This window comes from Carettochelys insculpta, chromosome 3 (genome assembly GCF_033958435.1).
Source record: "Carettochelys insculpta isolate YL-2023 chromosome 3, ASM3395843v1, whole genome shotgun sequence".
NCBI lineage: Eukaryota > Metazoa > Chordata > Testudines > Carettochelyidae > Carettochelys > Carettochelys insculpta.
The window spans coordinates 82,867,999-82,891,842 of record NC_134139.1 but is presented as its reverse complement, the minus strand read 5'-3'; the positions used below and the strand labels follow the sequence as shown (position 1 = coordinate 82,891,842).

The following is a 23,844-nucleotide window of genomic DNA, read 5'->3' as shown; positions in this document are numbered from 1 at the left end:
CTGGCCTTGTATTACGAAGTTATTGTTGTAGCTTCTCATATTTTGCAATAGTTTCAAGATTTCCTTCTGCTTTACCAGTTCAAAGTAACAGACACCCCCCAACCCTCCCCCGCCTCGAAAAAAAAAAACACTCTCTTTTTCTGGACTGGAAATTGCAGATGTTTCTGTACTATAACAGGCATTCCAAAACTAAGGTTTCGCATCCATATACACACTCAAAAACTTTACTAACTTAGGCCCAGACACACAAAGAGAGTTAGATGCTTAAAGCCCAGAATGAGGCATCATGCCCCAGCCCCTTTCACCTGCCACCTAACCCTGTAGACAAGTAAATTGGTATGTCACCTACAAGGCTCTCAGCGTGAAGAGCTACCAATCTCTGACTCAGAAAAAATGTCACGAATCTGAAAGTGTCTTTCAGAATATGAGGAACCTTGCAATGGACTGGGGATTAATAGCACAATACATTCTCAATAACCATTGCTTTCCAGAGGTCTTCTGGCGGCACACAGCCCAGTGAAGCCAATGAGAGCTGCAGTAGCTGTATCTATGGACATTCAGGTAACTAAAGTGTTTGGTGGCCTGCAAGGGGTTAACTCCAGCAAGCTGTGTCAGGCCTGAGAGCCACTTATTGCCCGTCCTGATCTACACTGAAGTGCTGCATGGTGTAATGCTATATTGCTGTAGCATTTTAAGCGTAGGCATACTCTTAGCTACTGAGGCAGAAGCCCCTAGGACCCTTATTAACTGAAATGACTGGATAACTTTTAAAGAATATCCATCATCAATCCTAGCACAGGACTCTTCACTTAGCTAATGAACCTGCCCAGTTTTTAAGCATGACCACTGTGGAAAACTAAATTAACAGAAACTTGAGCAGGTTTTCCACTTACTATTCATAGGCAGTGCCTAAAACAAATATTGGATTAATCATGAAGCAAAATTCTAATGTTTGTAAAGTGCAACAAGTTTCCTCCCTTGACATACTAATAAATGTGAACCTCAATTCTTCTTAGGCATAAAAAATAACTTTATTCAAATCATATCATTGTACTATCTATACAGAGACAAAGATATAGTACACCAATAACTGCACAAGATGGAACAAAAATGTCACATTAATAAAAATGCAATCATAATCTGTAAGTCAACTTCTTCTTTAAATAAATAAATAAACTAGGAAAAGTTTTTAATATCTTACTAACTGATAACTTACCTTTCCAGAAATTTACATGATGTATATCCACAATAGAAAGCCAGAAAAAAACACGCCGGAATTAAATAATGCACAACAGCCAGCTTCATTTTGTTTACTGTATATCTGTCGAGAGAAAAAGAAATCTGTAAAAATTATCAGAGAGTTGCTTACTGGGTTTTAGGAGTTAGAAATAAGAATTTAATACTACCAAGACTGCAAACACTACAATGATAACAGACATTAACATTATGTGAAATTTAAAACAAAACTTATTTTTAACACATGGAATATGCTGTATTTTTAAAAGCTGTGCATAAATTTCTCTGTCTAAAGTGTTAAATTTCATACTTCACTAGAATCAGGGCTGAAACTGCTGCTTTGTGATTTACTTGCATAGCACATTGTATCACTGGAGAGCTGGCCTCTGACATATATTGAGAGATGAATCATGATTTTTATATGTAAATATGCTTTACGTAGCACAAACTTATACTTGTGTTGAGTTCAAGTGCACAAAGTGATTAATTTAGGAAATCTCAAACTTAACACTGATATTCTCTTAAGCCCATCCAAACTGAATCTTCACAGAAGCTCAGTGGGACTAAAGTATTATTTATTTGTAATCAGTGAACTACTCACTTAGGCCTCCCGCATATGTTCTACCTAAGTTATACCTTATCATGAAAGTGTAAGTGGGAGTTAAGTGGTTTATAACCTTTGTGAGGTCTGCTTACACAGTATGGCATTTCACCCAGTGGCTACGTCTACACTAGCCCAAAACTTCAAAATGACTATGCAAACGGCTATTTAGAGGATTACTAATGAAGCACTGAAATACATATTCAGCACCTCATTAGCATGCAGGCAGCCACGGCACTTCGAATTTGCAGCGGTTCGCTGCCACGTGGCTCATCCAGACTGGGCTCCTTATCTAAAGGACCCTGCCAACTTTGAAATCCCCTTATTCCTATCAGCAGGAATCTGATAAGGGGATTTCAAAGTTGGCAGGGTCCTTCTGAAAAGGAGCCCCGTCTGGACGATCCGTGTGGCAGTGAGCCGCAGCAATTTCGAAGTGCTGTGGCTGCCTGCATGCTAATGAGACGCTGAATATGTATTTCAGCGCTTCATTAGTAATCTTCGAAAGGGCCATTTGCACAGCCATTTTGAAGTTTTGGGCTAGTGTAGACACGGCAAGTATGTTTAATAAAAGGGGGACCACCAATTCGGAACTCACATCTATCTGAATCTGTTAAAAGTAACACCCAAGATAAGTATCAGACAGGTAGCTGAGTTAATCTGTATCTTCAAAATCAACAAAAAGTCCTGTGGCACCTTATAGACGAACAGATATTTTGGAGCATAAGCTTTCATGGGCAAAGACCCGCTTCGTCAGATGCATGAGTTGGGGGGGGGGGGGGCGTTCAGAGGAGGATTTAAAGAGGGAGTCTCAGTCAAGGAGAGGGACAGAGTTAACCTAAGATAACTAGATCTGAAAAAGTTCCACATGCTATTCATACAGGATCAAAGAGGTAGAGGAGGTCTGATTTCTAAAGTAGGCTTTTGCTTTTGCACCAGTTATGCACCAGAAGGAAAGGATTTCAATGAATTTTAAGTACAACGTTGTGGGGACAATTAATTGCAAGTGAAAAATCGTTTTAAAATTAAGTCTCCATATTGGCAGGCACAATCTGGTCCTGAAAGTTTGGAGCTAGAGAACATGTTTCCGGGAAAAAGAGTATGACCCTCTGGCTAGTCATTCCCCTCCAAGATTTCAACTTTACTATAGAAGTTTCAAATCAAAACTTTGAATTGAGAAAATAAGATAATTTTGATGTAATTTTCCCACTGGCGCTGTAATACATAGGAGTGCTGGTAAGAGACTAAAATTTTATTTCCTGATTTCAGTCATCCCACTCCGATCAGTGATTAATATATCCACTCAGAGGAAGAAAATGTAATACAAGAGAAGTTAGTCTCCGTGGACAGGAGCACAGTCAGAATCATTACAAAAAGAAATTGGGAACAAAACATAATGACCTAATTACTTCCATGTACTTTCCCTCCTACTATCGAATTTCTATTACACAAACTGGTATGACACAAGGTGGTTTGAATTATTAAACTGGAGATTCTAGTTAAAGTTGCAAGGAGCCATAAAAGAGGCTACTCTTTCAATGGATGATGAGAAGGGATGAAAACCAGGCAGCATTGCCCAGCAGAAAGTAAAAGGTGCCGTTTTGTTCAACCTGCTGGTCCGCATCTCCAAGCCAAAACCTTGACTATCTCTCTGGCTTTCAAGACTATACCCTTGCTTTGTATCGATTAAAATCCAACCTGTGATGAGCACTCTATTAGCAGAAAAAGAGTAAGACCATAACTGGAATAATCCCTTCAGTGAAACACTGCAATGTCTGAAAAAACGCAACTGAGAAGTTGAGCTAGAAAACCAAGCTTCACTGCAGTTCGAACAAAACAAAGAAAGGCAAAATAACTCTAAAAATGCACAAAATACAGCTTACCCACTATTGACTTGGTTGTAGCTAGCCTAAGTGCTTCTCAGAAAGCATAAACCTGAGTTAAAACCCTCTGAATGACTAAAAGTTATAATGCACTCATTAACACATTAATTACATTACATAGAAATTGTACTCAATCATTAACTCAGTCGAAAACATTAATATTGGAGAACATCATTACATTAAGTCTAGTACTATTCGCAACAGAAAGCTGTGCTTCTCCAACAGCAAAATTTCACTATGACAAACCCGGAGTGCACAGGTGACTTGTGGAAGCGCTTGGGAGGTGTCCCACTCCCTATTCCACTGCCAAAATTGTAATTGCTAAATGGGGTGCCCCCACATGGCCCCTGACTGTCCCTCAGGTGGTTTCCCTTCTACCCCACCACCTCCTGCAGACACCAGTCACGACTACCAGAGTGTTTCTGAAAGTTCAGTCTAAAAATCATACAAATTTTGTGATCAATAGAATTGACAACTTATTAAAAAAGAAAAAAGCTTTGAATTAACTTACAAGGTGAAGATTTTACACCACTATTACAACCTTTGTTTAAACTAAGGCACATGTTGGTGAAATTCCAGAGAAATAATTACCTGCATATTATATTGGGGTTTAACACTTAATAAACTTGTATGTGCACTAGTGAAAAGCTCGCCTATGACTGTTCCCTGGATAAGATTATTTTAACTGAAATATGTTTTTGTTAACTAAGCAGCTTGTATAATTTTTTTAATTCTGCTTAAATTGTTTAGTTGTAATGACAGATATGAGAAGTCACATAACTCCATTGGCAGATAAAATTAATCTGAAATAAAAATCTATATTTAAGAATCCATAGTTCCCTGTTGCCATCTTAAATCACCTGCCCAGACTAATCTTGAAGTAGGACAGTCAGCCTTTGAAACAAGATTATGTTAAAATTGTGAATTGATCCACTGTATTTTTTTCTTGAAAAGCGCAACTTATGTTGAGTTCAATTTTAATGTTGTAAACACCATCATTTAACCACTTTTAGTCTGCCTTCTGTGATCTCTTATTTCCTTTAAAAAGACAGGTTGGTTTATAGAACTCAAATTTACAATATGCTTCCAGTTGGTACTTCAGATAAGGGATGCTGATCCACAGAATGCTGAGAAACCTAGTAAAGATAGCTGATTAAGTGATTTAATGAACTAGTTGTGTGTGTTTTAACTTTTCTCAAAGCATTACACATGAAGACAAACTCCTCCAATAATGGCCGCAGGGGAAAACCATGGCAGTCACCTTTACGTATGAACATCCAAAAATGAATACAAAGCTTTAAGGGCCATTTTAAACAAGATAGCACACACTTCCTCTAATGCAAAACAGTAGGGCTTCTTGTAAGAACCAGATCAACACACATTAAATTGCAATATAGCAATACTCTTTGGCTTCCACGGCATTAAATTTCCACAACAGTGGAGCAAACAGCTCTTTAGAAGTCTGACCAGCACTTAAATAACTAGAAAAAATATACAGCTCATTGGGCAGAACAGATCACTACAAAGGGCCAGACTGTTTACAGGGCCTCAACTAGAACCTGCTCACTAGCAAACTGCACTTAAGTAAAACACACAATTGGCCAATAGACTATTGCCCCATACAATCTACCTGAAAAGGGGGAAGGATGGTTTTATGGTTAGGGCACAAGTCTGACAATGCAACTATCTCCTTTCTGTTCCCAGTTGTACCATTCACTTCCAGTAGAAACTTGGCCTCGTCCATTCCTCCACTTTCTCGGCTAGGGATAATGATGCTCCATACATCCAGAAGTGTCTCAGGGTTTAATTCACTGGTATTTGTGAGGTGTTCATATTGTGGACACAACAGTTGCATAAAGATCTTACCAAATAACACTGAAATTACAGAATATGTAGAACCATGAGGTGCAAACAGCTTAGACAGTGAATATAATGTGACAGAAGAGCAATGGAAAATGAAAGGTATTTTCTACTGCCCTATTTTACCAAGGATTTTCAGAAATATACCCCCTCAAACAATCACAAATAAAACTTTACATCAAGATGAAAGAAAGAAATGGATAATACAATACTTCTGGAAGACAGCATATAATATTGGTGCTTTCTTGCTTTGTCCTGCCCTCTCATATGTTTTCACAGGGTGCCTAGGGTGCAGGTGTTGACCTACAAAAGCACTTTATGGTTTAAGACCTAACTACCTGTCACCCCAATACTGCAAAACAAGAACGATATACCCAATTTTATGAATCTGAATTATCCTTTTAAATCTAATGGGTGGCTATATGTAAAGCCACAGTTAATATCATGTATAACTGTTTGCAAGGTCTTGGTCACAGAGATTATCATCTTTGAAGTGACTGCAATCATCATATACAATTGCATGTGAATTCCTGTTTCAGATAGGAAGACTCTTAGGGCAAGATACTTAAGGGTCCTTAGCTCTGATTCCCCACTTCTCTCTCTCTTCCTCCTCTCCCCCTCAAGTCTGGATCTGATGACCTTCAGGGATACTTAATATTTGCAATAGTATCCAGAGAGTGTTGTCTTGCTCTGTGTTAGCTGCTATCATAGCACTCAGAAGAACATAATCCCTCTACAGGTTTTAGAAACTAACAAGTTTTAGTGACAGAGAGATAGGCCTGTTAGTCTGTATCCTATCAAAACAAAAAAGCGGTCATGTGGCACTTTAAAGACTAACAAAATAATTTACTAAGTGATGAGCTTTTATGGAACAGGCCCATACTTCAGATCAACTGAAGAAGTGGGTCCGTCCCACCAAAGCCATCACCTAATAAATTATTTTGTTAGTCTTTAAAGTGTTATCTGACTGCTTTTTTGTTTTAACAAGTTTAAGGACAGAGATCACATCTGTTCTTGAAAGATCCCTCTGAGTTACAGGAGATATTTTGTAAGTGAAATTCTGTGGGGCACATTAAAACCTGCATAATCCCAGGAGTAAGGAAAGGGATGGCAAACTTTGCATCATGCTGAGCAACAACAGACTATCAAATCAGATCAGGCTCAATACTAGCCAGCTAACACCCTCGATCGGATCCCAGGCCATAAGCTAGGCAGCCGCTCACTACACTGCGGCCAGCTGTGGCAGATGCCATGGGAGCACAGGTTTCTTTCACGTTCTTGTATCGGTTGCGGGACTAGTTGTAGCAATAAAGTTGTGATTTGGGCAGCGGTGGGGTGACATTGACCAGTGCTGCTTTACCTGCGTAGCTCGCAAGAAAAGCGGGCGCTAGAGATCCAGCCTCAGCTCCTTTCCATCCGCCACCCAGAGACGTGCCACAACCCTCCCACGAACCCAGACACGCAGCACACACACCCCTCACCTGGCCTTGGCTAATGCAGAGCCGGCGATAGCGTCTCGTTGAAGCAGCAGCAAGCCCACTGCTCCAGCACCGACAGCCACTTCCGGCAACAACTCTGAGCCGCCCGCGTTAAACCCCGCCCCTGTGTATAAGTCACGAACTAAAGCAGGAAAATAAAGTGTAAAGGGGCGCAGAAGGTTAAACACTGAAAGGCCTAACCAAATCCACTCCTCTTGAAACTACCTTCGCACCGGTTACTGAGGGTCTCTTCCTCGCCAAATCTCAAGGACGCGTCTTCTAAAGACGCAGGACATGATTGCCCTGATTTGCCCAGCTTTCCCCTGGAGCCCCTTTTAGGGTTTCACCATTGAGGTCAGTAAATGACCTTAATATAGGGATGTGATCTCAAGGATGGTTGTAGCTTGCTCCTGTTTTTGGTCTACTACTTCTCTTTTTAATGTAAAACACCCCCTTACCTGCATAGACCCGGTTTTTTGTAGTATAGCTTGTGTCTTCTTCTAGTATTTGAGGTGTTTTAGAACAGAAGAATGGCCACACTGGGTCAGACCAAAGGTCCATCTGGCCCAGTATCCTGTCTTCCATCAGAGACTGATGCCAGATACCCCAGGGGAGTGAAGAGAACAGGTAATCACCAAAGCAATTCCTCTCCTGTCATCCATTTCCACTCTGATAAACAGAAGCTAAGGACACCATTCCTACCTATCCTGGATAATAGCCATCTGTGGACCTAACCTCCATGTATTTATCTAGTTCTTTTTTGAATCCTGTTAAAGTCTTAGTTTTCACAACCTCCTCAGGCAAGGAGCTCCACAGGCCTACTATGCCCTGAGTGAAGAAAAACTTCCTTTTGTTAGTTTTAAATCTTCTCATCATCGTTAACAACCATGGGCTCAGAGCCAGTTGGTGTCCGATGTCTCCCTCTCTATTTCCTTCCATCTTTCCCTGCCCAGTGCAGAGTGGCTTAGTTTCTGTAGATTATCTCTGCACCAATCTACTATATTTATGCATTCTCTGTAGGGTCTGCCTCTCCTATTCAAACTGTTCAGTATGCTGAATACCATGGTCTTGATTTTCGTTCATCATTCATTTTGCAGGTATGCCAAATAGCTGTAACTTCCATTGTACAACTTTATGCAGTACGTTCTCTTTCGGCTGTATCTTCCTATATAATACCTCATTGGTGATCTTCTGCATCCATCCTATTCTCAACACGTTTCTATAACAACTGCTTTCGAATGCCAATATCCTTCTCTTCGAATCTTTCATTATCACCCAGTCTCACATCCATACAACATGCTGCTGAACACACACATTTTCAAGACACTCAGCTTTGTTCCTAAGCTAATCATTTTGCTTTTCCAGATCTTATCCATTGCCTTCCAACTCGCCCTTGTTTTCACTATTGTAGTCACTATTTCCATCTCACAAGTCGAGATCATGTTATGGTGCTTCCCAGATACATGAACTTCCCTACGTTCTCCAGTTCGAGACCATCTACACTGATCTTCCTTCCTATTTCCTTATCTCCAAATACCATTGTTTCTGTTTTATCAATGTTCATAATCAGCCCATACCACTTCCCTTCCTCGTTTAGCACCTGCACCATTCTCACTAACTTCTCTTCATCTTATTCAATGATAACTATATCATCCGCAAACCTCATGTTGTTGATTCTCAACCCATGCATGACTATTCGTTACATCTCTTCCTTCATCTTCTTCATCAACCTCTCTAGGTGTCTGATGAAGTTACTCAGTGATATCGGATCTCCTTGTCTCATATCTCAACTTGTTCTAAACCAACTTCCCATCACTCCACATCTTCTCAGTGCTGCCTCAGCATTGTCATTGATATCCTTCATCAACTGTATCCACTATCCACTCCATATGATTCCAACACCACCCAAGTCACTTTCTGATCTATATTGTCAAAGATCTTCTGAAAATCAACATAGCAATTGCAGATGTTCTTGTTCTTTTGTCGAGCTTTCTCTACTATCAGTCTTAGTGACAATATCTGCTGCATTGTACTTCTGTCTTTCCTGAATCTTGCTTGCTCATCTGCTGGATGTTCTATCTGTGATCTCAGACTGTCATTCAGTATCATCATCAGCACGTTGCCTAGATGACATGTTAGGGCACTTGTTCTGTAATTCTTGCATTCCAAAGCACTTCCTTTCTTGTGTATTGTCACTAGCATGGATCTTGTCTGTTCCTTAGGTGCCTTCCCTTCTTTCCATGCTATATTACATAGTAAGTGTATTTTCTGAATCATACTTTCTCCACTGTATTTGATCATCTCTCCCATGATCTTACCATTTCCAGGGCTCTTGTTGTTCTTTAGTTGTTTCATTGCTTTTTCCACGTCCTCCTTCGAAATATCAGTCTCACTCTTGATGCTCGGCAGAGACATCTCTTTCAGTTCTTTGATCAGCTCCTCTGAGACACTCAGGTCCAACTGTGCTTTCCACAGATTGGTGCAATATCTCATCCATCACTGCACAACCTTCTCCTTGTTCATGAGCACCTCATTGTTCTCATCTTTGATCACCATCCACTTTGGCTGCCACTTCCTATTAAAATTTCTGATCATCTTATACAGCTCCCTAGTCTTACACTTGCTGTAATACTTTGCTATATCTTCACACTGCTCCACTAATCATTTTGCCTTATCTCTTCTAGCTGCTTTCTTTACTTTGTTGTATTTCACTCTATATTGCTGTTCAGCCCACTCAGAAACATCCCTTCTGATCTTCAATGCTCTCTTCTCTTGGACTAACTTCAGCGTCTCTTGCATAAGCCATTTCTTATTGATCTTCTCTTCTTCCACAACAGTCTGCTCAATTGCCTCTTCTATCACTGTAGTTATCACTCCGACTCTCTTATCGAGGTCTCTCTCAGGGCCTGCATTCCTAATCTTCTCTTTGAGTGCTGCTCTGTAAGCATTCCCTTTTTCTTCATCACCTAGCCTTGCCATCTCTTCTTTTTTTAAACTTTGTCTTATACTTTCTCTTGAGTTTCATCTTGATGTTTGTAATTACTAGACTGTGGTCTGAGTCTATATCTTCTCCTTAGAAATTTTGGCACTGCTGTACTGATGTTTCCCATCTTCTTCTTATCAAGATCATATCTATCATGTTCTTGGACTTCCCATCATTTGATTGCCATGTCCACTTCCTACTGTCTTTTTGTTGGAATCTCAGGTTGCAGATCACCACTGAGTGCTCCATAGCAAACGCTAGTAGTTTCTTGCCTTGTTTGTTTCTTTCTCCAAATACAAACCTTCCCCTGACTCTCTCTCAACCTTTGTTTTCAGTTCCGACCTTCGTGTGCCAGTCTCCAATGATCAACACATTTCTCTTCAGTATCTCTTCCAGCATCTTTGTCAAGTCTTTATAGAATAGCTTGATCTCTTCCTCCATGCTCTCTGACGTGGGTGCATACACCTGAACAACTGAGATGTTGAATGGTTTTGATTCGAATCTTGCTACCACCATCCTTACACTCATCGATTTGTATCCTAACAATGCTCCTCTAGCTCTTTTGCTAAGAAGGAATCTGAATCCTGCCTCATGCTTCATTTAGTTTCCTAACCAAATGACTTTACAGCCGCACATCTCTCCTGATGCTGTTCAATGTATCTTTGCCAGTTTTAAATCTGCTACTCATTAATTTCAATTGGTGACTCCTATATTGTAATCATTGTTTAGTACTTTGACTAGACTATGAATATTTCATGAAATACAGTAAGCCTTTTGGTGAAGCAGCAGGGGTGCTTTCCAAATAAAATGATTTTATTGATTATGCACAGTATTCAACTGCAAATATTGTGCTAGAAAGTACAGTAAGCACAGTAGAGGAACAACTGAGTGATGAGGTACGTGTTTATCTGAGGGGGGAGCTGCATTTTTGCTTTCTACAATGTCATGAGAGAGGTTGCAAAAGATCACATTCGTGTGCTGACAAACTATCAGGAAAGAACCCAGTGGAATGAACCACAAAATGTTCTCAATCATCACTTTGGTGAGGAGTTTTCCATCTGATGTAATAAATCAGAAAAAAATCCAGCCAACAGTTTTGTGTTTCCCCTTTGATACATGCATCCTTAGTATTAAGCGTGATTATTATATAACTATAAATAAATTGGGGCCACATTTCAAATATCCTGTTATTGTAACCACAAAACTGTGGGAAGATTCTTTTTAGTAAACTTCCTATTAGGCTCTTGTGCAAGGTGACGTTCTCGTTGACCAGGTGAGATTTTCTGGTGATGTCATGATCCCATTTATGCATTGTACCATGGCAGTGGACAGGAGGCAAATGTAGTCTTCTCCTCCCCCTTGCACAGGAACACAGGAATTGTCATGCTGGACACAACCAGTAGCCTATATAATTAGTCTGCTCTTTCCAATGGTCAGTATGGGAAATTTCAAAAAAAGTTTAACAGCAATAAGAACAGAAGTCTTTGGAGCCCTGTAAGCACCTCTTCTGGCATCACCAAGTATCCACATGAAAGAAAAAAAAATCATGCTCCACCCCGAAGAACTTATTTATTTTGTCAACTATTCCAGTAGGACTGACCGGACATGAAGAATGCTCCAAGTCACCATTAAGGCACACTGGTGATATGAAGTGGGTTGTACTGCATTGATGGTGGGGGTTGCAAGATTTTTCTTCTCCTGTTCTTGCTATACCTGCTCCAAGGAAAATTACAGTATTAATCTCCAGGCTCTGAAATTGGCACTTAGTTCACTTTAAGAAAAACAAACTAAAGCTATTTCCCCACTAAAATAGTAATGGATGGTGCAGTTTGCCACAATTCAGGGCAACTGCACTTGTGTTTCCTCACGAGAGTTGAGTACAGGCACCCATTCCCAAGCTTTTTGAACAGTTTTCTGCCTTCACTGTTTTATTTCAAGCAAAAGACAGACTGCCTAACCAGATCTGCTTGCTTTCTCTTCAGAGACTAATAAATACCTACAACTAACCTACCACACAACTCTTTTCAAACAAGCTTACATTTATTTAGGGTAAAGGCATTACAGAGAAAGCATATTAAAAGCAATAAAATAACCAGCGTGCCTGCTAATAAGCTCACCCGTAATTGCTCCAACTCCTTCAAACTGCAGAAGGGGGTCTCTTCTAGAGTCAAAGGTTCATAACAGAACTAGCATGCTTATGAAAAGTTTTGTACTTCCTTTATATAGTTCATAGATCTTTCTTCTGGAGTTTCAGTAGACAATGGGGTTTTCTCCCTAGGGAAGCTTCCCAAGGGCTGCCAAAGTACCTCTTAGAAAACTAACTTCATAAATATTGTCACAAACCTATTTGAAATTCCTAACATTTCCCCAAGGTTTAGATTTGTTGGCCTCCTAGAAAAATGTCCCATACAATCCTACAAATAATAATTAAATTTAAATACAGTGGACCCCAAAGGTATGAAATTTAATTCAATAGGTTTTCTCCAAACTATTTCAGTAAACTGCTCTCTCTTTGGTGACAGGCCAGCCGATAAAGGTGTAGGGGGAAGCGCAAGTGGGGAAACTACCTCAGGCCCAGGAGATTCAAAACGGTTCAGGGCTCCCAGCAGCAGGAACTCCAGGTGGTGCTAAGGGTTGGCTGTAGGGTCACAGTGCACTGTAGTCATCTCTGAGAGCTGGCTGCTTTCAGCCCTGCCCTTTACCACCAAGGCCCTATCAAGGCATATTTCCCAGGGGTATACCAATTCCATCAGCTACCCTGTTTGGTGAGGCTGGGAAAAGGAGGAAGAGAACCTCAAAGACTTCTTTTGAACTACTATTTTCTAAACTTTAGATTTAATATGTATAACTATGTGTACAAGTCAATAACAGCAATTAAATCAATCATGATGTCAGATGCAAATGCAGAGTTCTGTAAAGAAAAATATGGACTAGTTTCACTGTATTTTCTATGTACTGCAACCATGATGTTTTCAGACAGGAAACTATTCAGTTCTTAATAATGTCAGCTTCTGTGGTAGAAGCCACCTTACAAAATAAAAAGCTAGATAGAAGATTAAGCTTGCTTGAATAATCATTTCTGAAATGAAGTTTGTCCATCTTTTATGAATGGTAAGCGATCTTATAAACAAGCATATCTGACAAACCAGGAAGACAATTCCCTGTAATAACTGCTGTAATCTCAGATTAGCATTGAGAGCTTTTCATTTGCTGCCTGAAATGAAAGGCTCTTGCTCATTTAAAATTGTTCATTGCTACTCTTGTCTTTAAACACGCTATGCTTTTCAGAGGATGTTATTTAGTAAGAAATGCTGTCGTACTTTGATTTTTAACCCTTGCACTTCCACAGCTGCATTAACAATGTGCAGGATTTTTACTCCTTGGTTTGTATGACTCCTGAATAAAAATTATTTAGCACTTATGTAATATTTGAGTATTTCTACACTAGATTAGGTCAAATTTATTAAGGTCAATTTTTTAGCACCTGATTTTGTAAAGTCAAAGGTATATGTCTACACTGGCACAAGAAGTCAGTTCAGTGTATCCCCATTAGGATGAGCAGCTTTCCTGCTGCTCCCTTGCATTCTGGGTTAAGCTCCTAGTGTCTGCTGGGACAACACAGAGCCATGGGTGGTTCTGGGTACATCTCATCAGCCTCCAATAGTACATGTATCTCCACCCCTTCCCCTTGGAAAGCAACGGCATACAGTTTTTACCCCCTTTTTTCACTGGATATCCATACAGATGCCATTGCAAGGCTAGCAAGGAACCCATACAACTTCATACTGTTGTGGCAAGTATTATGAGCCCCTCACACATTGTGCTGTGGTATGTCCAGAGCCTAAGCTGCCTTCAAAGTGATGAAGACTGAGGGGGACACAGACATACATGTATGTGAAACACTGGGATGGAGGAATGGGAGATGCTGTCTGGACTCGATACTCTGTACACAGTGGAACACCAGTTTGGTGCCATGCAACACGCTCAGACCTATGGAACCTTTGATATGCAGGTAAGAGACAATCAGCAGTGGCTACAAAATTTCTGCATGCATAGGGCCACTTGCATGTAACTTTGAAAATTGCTTTCCCCAACCCTGAAGCATAGCAATACCAGAATGAGACCTGTTCTGATAGTCCAGAAATGAGTAGCAACAGCTCTGTGGAAAATTGTAACACTAGACAGCTACCGGTCAGTGGGCATTCAAGTGGGCAAATCTGTAGTGGGAGCTACTGTGATGCAGGTAGCCAAGACAATCAACACACTTCTGCTATGAAGGACAGTGACTCTCGGAAATGTGCAGGACATAGTGGATGGTTTTGCCACAGTGGGATTCCCTAACTGTGACCAGGCAATAGATGGACTGCACAAGATCACCTCGCCACAAAGTACGTAAACCACAAGGTGTGTTTCTCCCTGGTATTGCAGGAATTGGTGGATCACAAGGTCAATTCACCAACTTCAACATGAGATGGTCAGGAGAGGTGCAGGACGTGCATCATTAGGAACTCTGGTCCATTCAGAAAGCTGCAGAAAGTCAGAAAAGTACCATAGGAGATGTGCAGATGCCAATAATGATCCTGGAAGATCCAGCTTACCGCTTGCCCGCTTGGCTCATGAGGCCATGCAGAGGCAGCCTGGACCAGCAGTAAGAAACAGCTCAATTACAGACTGAAAAAGTGCAGAATGGTAGCAGCATGTGCATTTGGCCATTTAAAGGCCAAGTTCCGGAGTCCCCTGACTCAGATAGACCTCAGTGAAAGCAAGATTCCCTTTTTGGAGGCAACTTGCTGTGAGCTCCATAACTTATGTGAGAGCAAGGGAGAAAATGTTATGCCTGGCTAGGGAGATGAGGCAAATCACGTGGCCACTAAATTATGAGCAATAAGACACCAAGACAATAAGTGGAGCACAGCTAATCAGGGAGGCTTTAAAAACAGCTTTCTGAATGAATGGAAGACATGATGGTCATGTCTGTTCCTGTCAAGGAGGTACTTATTCCCTGTATGATGTGTGCTGGCCTGTAAACACTTTAAATTCCCGCTCCTTCCCCTTGTGCAATAAAGCAATAAAGTGGGGATTTCAGAGAGTATGTGTATTTCTGAAGGGAACAAAATGAAGTTAGCAGTAAAGGAGTTTATGACAGGGGCTTTGGAGGGGGTAAGCAAGGGCAAGAGGCATTTTGCAATCACAGGTGGGAATCATCTCAGCCTTCTGCTCTGAGAAACATCCCTGGTGGTTAAATGGAAGGCTGCCCTTATTTCCCCCCCAGCCCCACGTATTCTGGGATGTTAAGGTTAGGGAGGGTACAGAACATGGTGAGGAGGGCATGTGGTTCAGCACAGGCTGCAGTGGTGCTCTGTGCAGCTCAGGACCTCTTTGGTACACCATGAGCTTCAATGTTTCATCCTGGGGCTGGACTTCACACTCTGTGAGTGCTCTCCTCTCCTCCTAATCCACCCTTTTCTCGTACAGCGTGGTTCTCCTCCATGCATTTAACCATGCCCTGTCCATGTGGGCAGCTGACATGTGCTCACAGAACATATTTTCCCATTTTTGTTTTCACCTTCTGATCTGCGTCAGTCTAACAGCTGGGGCTGTGGACAGTCCTGAAATAGAACTGTTGTTGTAGACATTGCAACAAAATGTAAATGAACCTGGGAACTCCCTTTCCTTTGAGTTCTAACCCAGGGTTCTGTCGGTCCCGGGTTCATTTGCCACCAGCTTGGCGGGGATCCAGCTTCAACACACTGAGCCTTTAGCTGGTTTTAACACCATTTGTCCACTGTGTTTCCCCGGGCCTCTTCCTACCTGAATCTATGAAGTCCTTAGTGTTCATGCTCTGGTGGTCTCTGCCCCTGCTGCAATATTCCCTGTCTGTGTATCTGGGACTTGGTCTCTCTAGACTGGCTTCCAAACCTTGGAGTTCAAACAGTCCACCTGCTGGAGCTATTCTCCTCCAGCAGCCAGCCCAGATGGAGCTCCTCTTAGATCTTTTATATTCTGGTTCCAACTGGTAGGTGCCAAGCAAAGGGCCGGGGGGAGGCGTGTCATCTTCTGCTAGCAGAGAGGGGTTAACCCCTGGTGTGCCAGCATGGTACTGATATACCCCATCACAGTGACCCGCTGCGCTGCAGGCTGGGAGCCACCTGTGATAAGCACCTACTGTCTAGAACCTGCACCTTGCTGTTCCCCAACACCTCAAATCCCTGATCCAGAGCAGAACCCTCTCCCCTGCAGCCAAACTCCCTCCCAGAGCCCACATCCCTCACCCTCTCCTGCATCCCAATGCTCTGCAACATCCAGGAGCTCCTTCCTGCACCAAAACTCCATTCCAGACCCTGCAACACCACTATTAATATAGTAGTCCATGATGACCTGCCAAAATTTTTGGCATGGCCCCCCTGCCAAAATTATTGCCCATCCCAGTCTATATGATCTTTCTAAGAATGTAAACATTTTAACAATTCTATCCACTTGCCCTCCAAACAGACACAGTTTAAATTCCTTTCCAGTTTTCCTATTTATACAGATGAGTTCTTTGATTTTGGCAATGGTAAACTTGAAACTCCATCATTTATCATAGTATTAAATACAGTCTGGTGGATAACATTTCCCGGAAGTGTACCTTTTTTAATACTATATACAGTTAACACAACTTTCCCAACTCTGACCTGCATGGTCCTTTTACTCAGAAAGTCCCTAATACATCCATGCATACTTCTCCTTACTCCTAGTGTACCTAAGGACAATAAACCTTCCTTCCTTACCACATCATATGATTTTTCAATACTTAGAAAGACAGCTATCATGAAACCTTTGTGCCTCATTTTTTTCTGCTTTCGTTCTAATTTAACAATGTGTCCAGTGGTGCACCTTCATCTCCTAAAACCACTCTGCAGCTTACCTATAATGCCCTTGTTTTCCAAATAGGCAATCAAACATTCCAGTCACAACTTTATCCATAATTTTACCCAAACAGGACATAAGGCATCTACTTTTGTACATAGTCTGTCTAGTTTCTGTATTGGAATTATTTGTGCATGCTTCCACTGTGCTGATACTACTGCTCCTTTTCCCCATATAATATAATTCCAAGAGAACTCTCAAATCAGTGTCTGAAAAATATTGAAATATTATATTGACTATATTTTGTTTATCCAGAAATATATTCTAGCTGATATAAATAGCTTTCTCAAGTTCCTGCATACAAAAACATTCATTCAGTAGTATCAGAGAGATAGCCCTGTTAGTCTATCTTCGAGAACAACAAGAAGTCCTGTGACCCCTTATAAACTAACAGATATTTTGGAGCATAAACTTTCATGGGCAAAGACCGGCTTCATCAGATGCAACATGAAGCGGGTCTTTGCCCACGAAAGCTTATGCTCCAAAATATCTTAGTCTATAAGGGGCCACAGGACTTCTTGTTATTCACTCAGTAGAGTATCCTCATATTTACCCAACCTACATAATAATTCATGGTTCTCTTCAATGAATTGTCTTTTACTTTGTTGAAAAACTGCACTTTGACTTTCATTACACACCTCTGGCAAATTTTTGTGCTAAAACTTCTGCTTTCTCATTATGAGACCTTATTTTGTCAATCCAAATAAGAACTGGGCTGCAACTATACTTAGTTTGCATTCCATTTATACTTCTGTTTTGCCCGCATATTTGTGATTTCTTGGTCTCTATTTATTCACCCACCATACTTCCTCCAATTTTCTTTGTTTGTGTTTGTTTAATAAATATTTGTGCAACTGCTCTACTTTGATCGTTTGATTTAATGCAGCCACACTAGGCTTGCTATCTCAAACCCCGGAAGAACAATTGGGTTGATCTCCAGAAAGTATAGACAAACCCTTATTTCCTATATGGACTGCATATACTGTAAATCCTTAAACAAAGATTTCTTCTCTGAACTGAGATTTCAACAGCATTATATTCAAAAAACCTACTTCTTTGTTCTCTGCTGCTGTGTACTTTAACCTTTCCCTTGTGAAAGTACAAGCACTGCCTTCTCTTCCTAGTTTGCAGTTTCACCTAAAAGTTAAATATAAATAAACTTTAGAAGAAGGCATTTTAATCAACCATGTTTCCTGGATACATATGAAAAAGTGGTTTAGTTTTCATGTTTCAGGTATTTTCTTTCAGTCTTGATCATGTGCTACCAAACTGTGTGCATTCCAGTAAAATATTGTATCCTTGTACTAATCTTATTTCAACATCAGCCTCATCCAAAATCACCTAAGTACAGTCTATTGACATATTTCCTGAGTGCAGTATTTCTCTACTGCCTGTATGTTTTTCTCATTCCTTGTTTGTGATGTACAGTTTATCACTTCAAAGACAAATGTGATAAACCTTTCTTTTTTTCATCGCTTGTTACTTAGATGTTTATCAGATTTTTATAGAGTGAGACTGGGTTCACAGTTCTCTTTTTTCTGTGCTGATTTTCTCTTCCTTCTCTGCCTGACTTTTTGGGAGCCTCCGTACAGTTACTGTGTAAGATCTGCCATTAACAATTTTTGCCTTTTGTATCTACTTATTTTGCCAGACGATACACTCTATATGCCAGATTGTGATTACCATCACAGTTACTATACTTAACATCTGCCCTGTCTATGCAATGTCCATAGGAATGCTCTCCCTTGTATTTATTTTTGTATGTATTTATGTATACATCTCATTTTCCCCTTGCAAATATTAGCTACGTGCCCATACCTAACTGTTGGCAGTTATAACACCTTCCAGGAGGGAAAATATATGGCTCGGTTCTAAAGATTTGAACTGCTGGTGTTATTTTCTCAAATAGAGTTTCCCCCTTAAATATGCTCTACACAACTGTAGATAATTTATTTTCTCCTCCTCATATACTTACTGATCCTTTATCTTCCCTTATGCTTTTTGTCATCTCATCATTGGTTAGTTCTAGTGGCACTCCATGTATAACCCTTTTGTTTTGGTCAATAATTTGGTAGGTTATAACTTATTTTAATTTTGCCTAGCATTTTAGTTTTAGTGGTTTATTAGCCTATTCTTCGGTTTTACATTCAGCTAAAAGATCCTCATATCACAACCTCCTGACTCTTACTGTCTCCTCTGTGCTTTTCTTTAAAAAATACAGTCAGCTACTTTCACAGTGTTAGTGTAATTTAATATTATTTCTCTAGGTATCATACAGCTATAGCATTTTGGTTTTTTTATTTACTTCCCTAGCTCTACTTTTGGAGCAATACCATCTTCTGATTCTGCTCCTACTCCTTTCTTCCCACACTGACTGTACTCCACCCTCCACATTTTATATCCATTCTTCCTCTCCAATAGGTTCTTCTTCAGACTCCAGAGTGATTTCATTTGGAGTAAGAAAATCTTCCAATTTCTTTAAACATTCCTTCCCCACATCATAGCCGTTTCAGCCTGTCTCCAACCAGCTTTCATTCTCCTAATTCAGGACAAGAATCACTTCTGTAAATAATTCACATTCACAGGAGTGATAAGTAGTATTTGTAACTGCATACTTACAGTGTGACAACAATAGATAGACCCTTACATTTATGACAAAGGGTCCAGATCTCTAGTTCCTATTCACAAAGACTCCCTCAATTCTTGAAATTCACAAGATAAAACTGAGGCTAAGAGCTTCTCAAGAGTTAAAAGTAAACAATACTAGACATGTGGATAATAAAAATATCCAATGCAACATAAGATAAGCTAACAATTGTTAATGAATGTACACCTCCATGCTTCAGTATATAAACTAACCAATAACTTGTCTGGATGTAGAAAGAAAGATGTTACACAATCATCCATAAGAAACATCATACACCTTCCGCTAATGGTACTGACCATTGCTGGATACAGGAGACCCTACTCTTGATTTGATTGTGTATGGCAGTTCCTATTTTCCTGTTTCAGTTTTGTCTGAGGAAGAAATGTAGGATCAGTCAAAATTCCTCTTATTGGCTCAGTTCCACAGTCAGTTTGCATGCCCATTTCCCAGTATTGGCCTTAACTTTAAAAATGCCAAATGGTTATTGACTTCAGTTGGTGCCAAATCAGGCCCATAATTAGTCATAACACAAATATTGCTAAACATTATGAAAAATGCAACACAGTGTGTTTTATATGTATAAAGGGCAATCTTTTGCTAGTCACAGAGTTTAAGGTAAAGTATTACCACTTTGACAGAGGCAGAAATGAGAACTGAGTTTGGAACAAGAACACATATCGCCACACTTCTCTTTGCCCTAACTTTGCTAGTGATTGGCAGTTCATTAACTGTATCTCCATAAAAGCTGGATTTCTTCTGGCAAAAACGAGCATACAGAATATTCTGTCTGAAATCATTCTGTTTGAGAGGATTTTCTATCTTTCCACTGTTCTAAAGTGTTTTCCATATGAATTACTCACCTAATTCCAGAAGTGGTTAGCACTTCTGAAAGAAGTCAGACCACTTATCTTTTAGTTTGTGATCACATTATTTTTATATAGTTAATGGGCTACTGGGGAAAAGCTTCATATATTTTCAGATGTGTGAATATCATACAACGGATGTGTTACAATTGGCTTTCTTGTAGTTAGGCCCTGAGTCAAACACATGCTTTCCTCAATCCTGAGACCTAGGAACAAACTTAAATAATGGTTTTAAGTATTGTCTAAATATGGATGGAATTAAGAAGGTACTTAAGTTCTTTCCTGAATAAGGGTCTAAATCTTCAATTGATTTTTAAATTAGGACTTCCAGTAATCAACAGTGTACACATATTTAATTTTAAGAGTGAAAGAGGCTTCCACATCTTAGAAATATAACTCAAAATATTATTCTGGTATCAAAATTTACTTCTCTTGAAGATATCATTCATAAACAATAGCATTATGTCCCCACCCCTGCCCCACATACCACATGGTCTTTCTTTGTTTATGCCTGGCCCATTTATCCTGTTGTCTTTATCTTTCACTGCATCTAGTACTAGCTTGGAAAACAGAGGAAAATCCCAAAACATTTTGAAAAATTTCTTTTCCATCTTTCATGAAAATGTCATTTCCCTCACAGAATTCCAACCAAGGTTCCCTCTAAGCTGTGTGACTGAACAGCTGCCTAATAAGTCCCACATAGGGGGCTCAGGGCTATCTCGATCAGAACTGTGGCAGCCAGGACAGAGGCCAACTCCTCCAGCACCAGAAGCTGAGCCAGATTAAGAAAGAGGCTTTAGGGACTGTACCCCTAATACCCTGTATTCTGGGCCAGCCCTTCTGGGAAGGTGACTCCATGCACTGCTGTTCCTTCCCTCTCTGGCTGCAGCCATGTCACCGCAAGCGCCAGGAAGCTCCGTACCTGCAGCTCCCACTGGCTGGAAATCATGGCCGATGGGAGTTGTGGCAGGTGATGTGTGCCGCTGAGCACAAGCTAGCATGGAACTACCTGTTCCCTCCACATGAAATGGGAGTTGCCCCAGGTAAGGACCCTGTACCCCAATCTCCTGCTGCAGTATCAAGCTCTCTCCATCACCCTAGCTATCGCTAGATAACACACCTCAGCCCTGAGCCCACTCCTGCACCCTAACTCTTTCTCTCATCCTGAGGAGAGAAGACTGCATGCCCTCACCCCAGCCTCCTGCCCTGAGTTCACTTCTACACTCCAAACCCCTTGACTCGAGCCTGAAGCCCCCTTCTGCACTCCAACATCTCATCCCCAGCCTAACCCCAGAGCCTGCACCCCCAGTCAGAGCTCTCCCCCCGCGCCCCTGCGCTCACTCCAAACCCTCTAGACCCAGCCCCATCACATATCATCCATGTCACTGAATTTTCCTATGTGCACCAAAATGGAGGAGATATAGACATAAAAAGTTATAGGAAACATTGGTTCCAATCAACTCTAGTTACATCTAACTTTGATTTAAAAAAATGCATTTGTACGCTCAAATCTGTGCCTGAAACAAAAGTAATGAAATGTGCATATTTATAATTTCTCAAAAGTTTCTATATTAGATGTGCTCAGTTAAAAAATTTAAGAACTATATTAAAGAACAGACTTGTCAGGCACATACATGAACATAATTTGATGGGGAAGAATTAACATAACTGTTCTGAAAGGAAATCATGCCTCACTGATATATTAGAATTCTTTGAGGAGGTCAACAAACATGTGGACAAGAGTGATCCAGTGGATATTATATACTTACTCTTTCAGAAAGCTGTTGACAAGGTCCTTCATCAAAGGCCCTTAAGCAGAATAAACTCATGGTATAAGAGGGAAGGTCCTCTCATGGATCAGTGGCTGGTTAAAACACAGGAATCAAAAATTAGAACTAAATGGCTAGCTTTCAGAATGGAAAGAAGTAAATCGTGGTGGCTCCCAGGGGTCACTACTGTGATAGGTATATGGCCCCTTTTCATCTCGAGAGATGATGGTTAGCAATGGCAGTGAGGATCTGTGGGCAGTGTTTGAGTCTGCAGCTTCTTACACAGCTTATCCATCCAATATTGGATTTGCACGGTCGACTGCAATAACCAGGTCAGTCTATTTCTGAATTCTTGAGTCTGAGAGCTTTTCCTTCTAAGACGAAGTTCTTTTGTGTGGCTTGCACATATACTATCTAAGGATAATGTGCCCTGTCATAGCAATCGTTGCCAGGTATTTCAATCTGATGATGTAGATTCCAAGAATTTTGGATCAATGTTGAATTTTTTCATAGTGTCTTTGCATGTATCCTTGAATCTTAGCTTTGGTCTTCATCTTGTTCTCAACCCACATGACAGTTCACCGAAGAGGATTTCTTTGGGAAGAGTTTTATCACTCATTCTTCTCACATGACCAAGCCAATATAGTCATCTGCTGTTGAGGATCACTATGAAGCTGGGCATGCCAGATCTTGACAGGACATCTGCATCTGAAACTTGATCTTGCCAGTTGATATTCATAATTCTGCTCAGGCAGTGAAGATGGAAGCTGTTCAATTTTTTCTCCTGGTTCAAGTAGGTGGTCCATGCCTCAGACGCATATAGCAGGATACTCAGTACACATGCCCGGTTGATTACTGTCTTTGTTTTCGCTGTCAGTTTAGGATTGTACCATGCTCTTTTCATCAGTCTGCCAAAAATATTAGCTTTATTCCTGATTCTAATGTTCAGTTTTTCATCCATGGAGAAGCTTGTGGTGACAGTAGATCCAAGGCAACATAACTGTTGAACCACATCTAATGGGCTGGTACTAAGAAACATTAATCAATTATCTGGAAAAAATGGGAAAACAGTGAAGTGACAAAATCTGCAGATGAAACAAAACTACCCAAGATAGTTAAGTCCAAAGCAGACTGCTAAGTGTTACAAAGGGATCTCACAAGAGGATGACTGGACAACAAACCGGCAGACGAAATTCAATGCTGATAAATATAAGCAATGTACATAGGAAAACATAATGCTAACCATACATACAAAATAGTGGGATCCCTACTAGCTGTTACCACTCATGGAAAATCTTGGAGTCACTGTTCATACCCTTTGAAGCGCCTGGCACTGGTACTTTCAGAAGAAGGGATACATAGGGTATATCTACAGTATGAAATAAGGTCGAATTTCTCAAAGTTGAATTTGTAATGCTGGATTTGATAAAGTTGAAGTTGTATCTGCAGCTGTCCACTAAGTCAGCTTAGTATGTCCCCACTAATTGCCAAAGTTCAACTGTAGCAGCAGTGCATTGTAGGAACCTATCCCACAGTTCCTTCAGCCGTGTTGCATTCTGGGTTTTTTGGTTTTTTTTTTCGCTGCTGCATTATGGGAAAAAAATCTCATGAGTAGTGT

General features: G+C 40.6%; 1 protein-coding gene across 2 annotated transcripts in view; it reads right to left on the bottom strand.

The window, feature by feature from the left end:
* Window positions 1-22,240, bottom strand: part of RNASET2 (ribonuclease T2) — a 58,845-nt gene extending 36,605 nt beyond the window's left edge. The window contains exons 1-3 of one of the 2 annotated variants that reach the window (XM_074990254.1): window positions 22,227-22,240; window positions 11,639-11,751; window positions 1,217-1,321 (exon numbers count right to left, since the gene is read on the bottom strand). In XM_074990254.1, coding sequence (XP_074846355.1) covers window positions 1,217-1,321; window positions 11,639-11,667 — 134 coding nt within the window. In that variant the 5' untranslated portion in view covers window positions 11,668-11,751; window positions 22,227-22,240. Of the gene's footprint in view, window positions 1-1,216; window positions 1,322-7,058; window positions 7,132-11,638; window positions 11,752-22,226 lie in introns of those variants that run through there. The other variant, XM_074990255.1, reaches the window with a different exon arrangement.
* Between the last annotated feature and the right edge of the window lie 1,604 nt (window positions 22,241-23,844).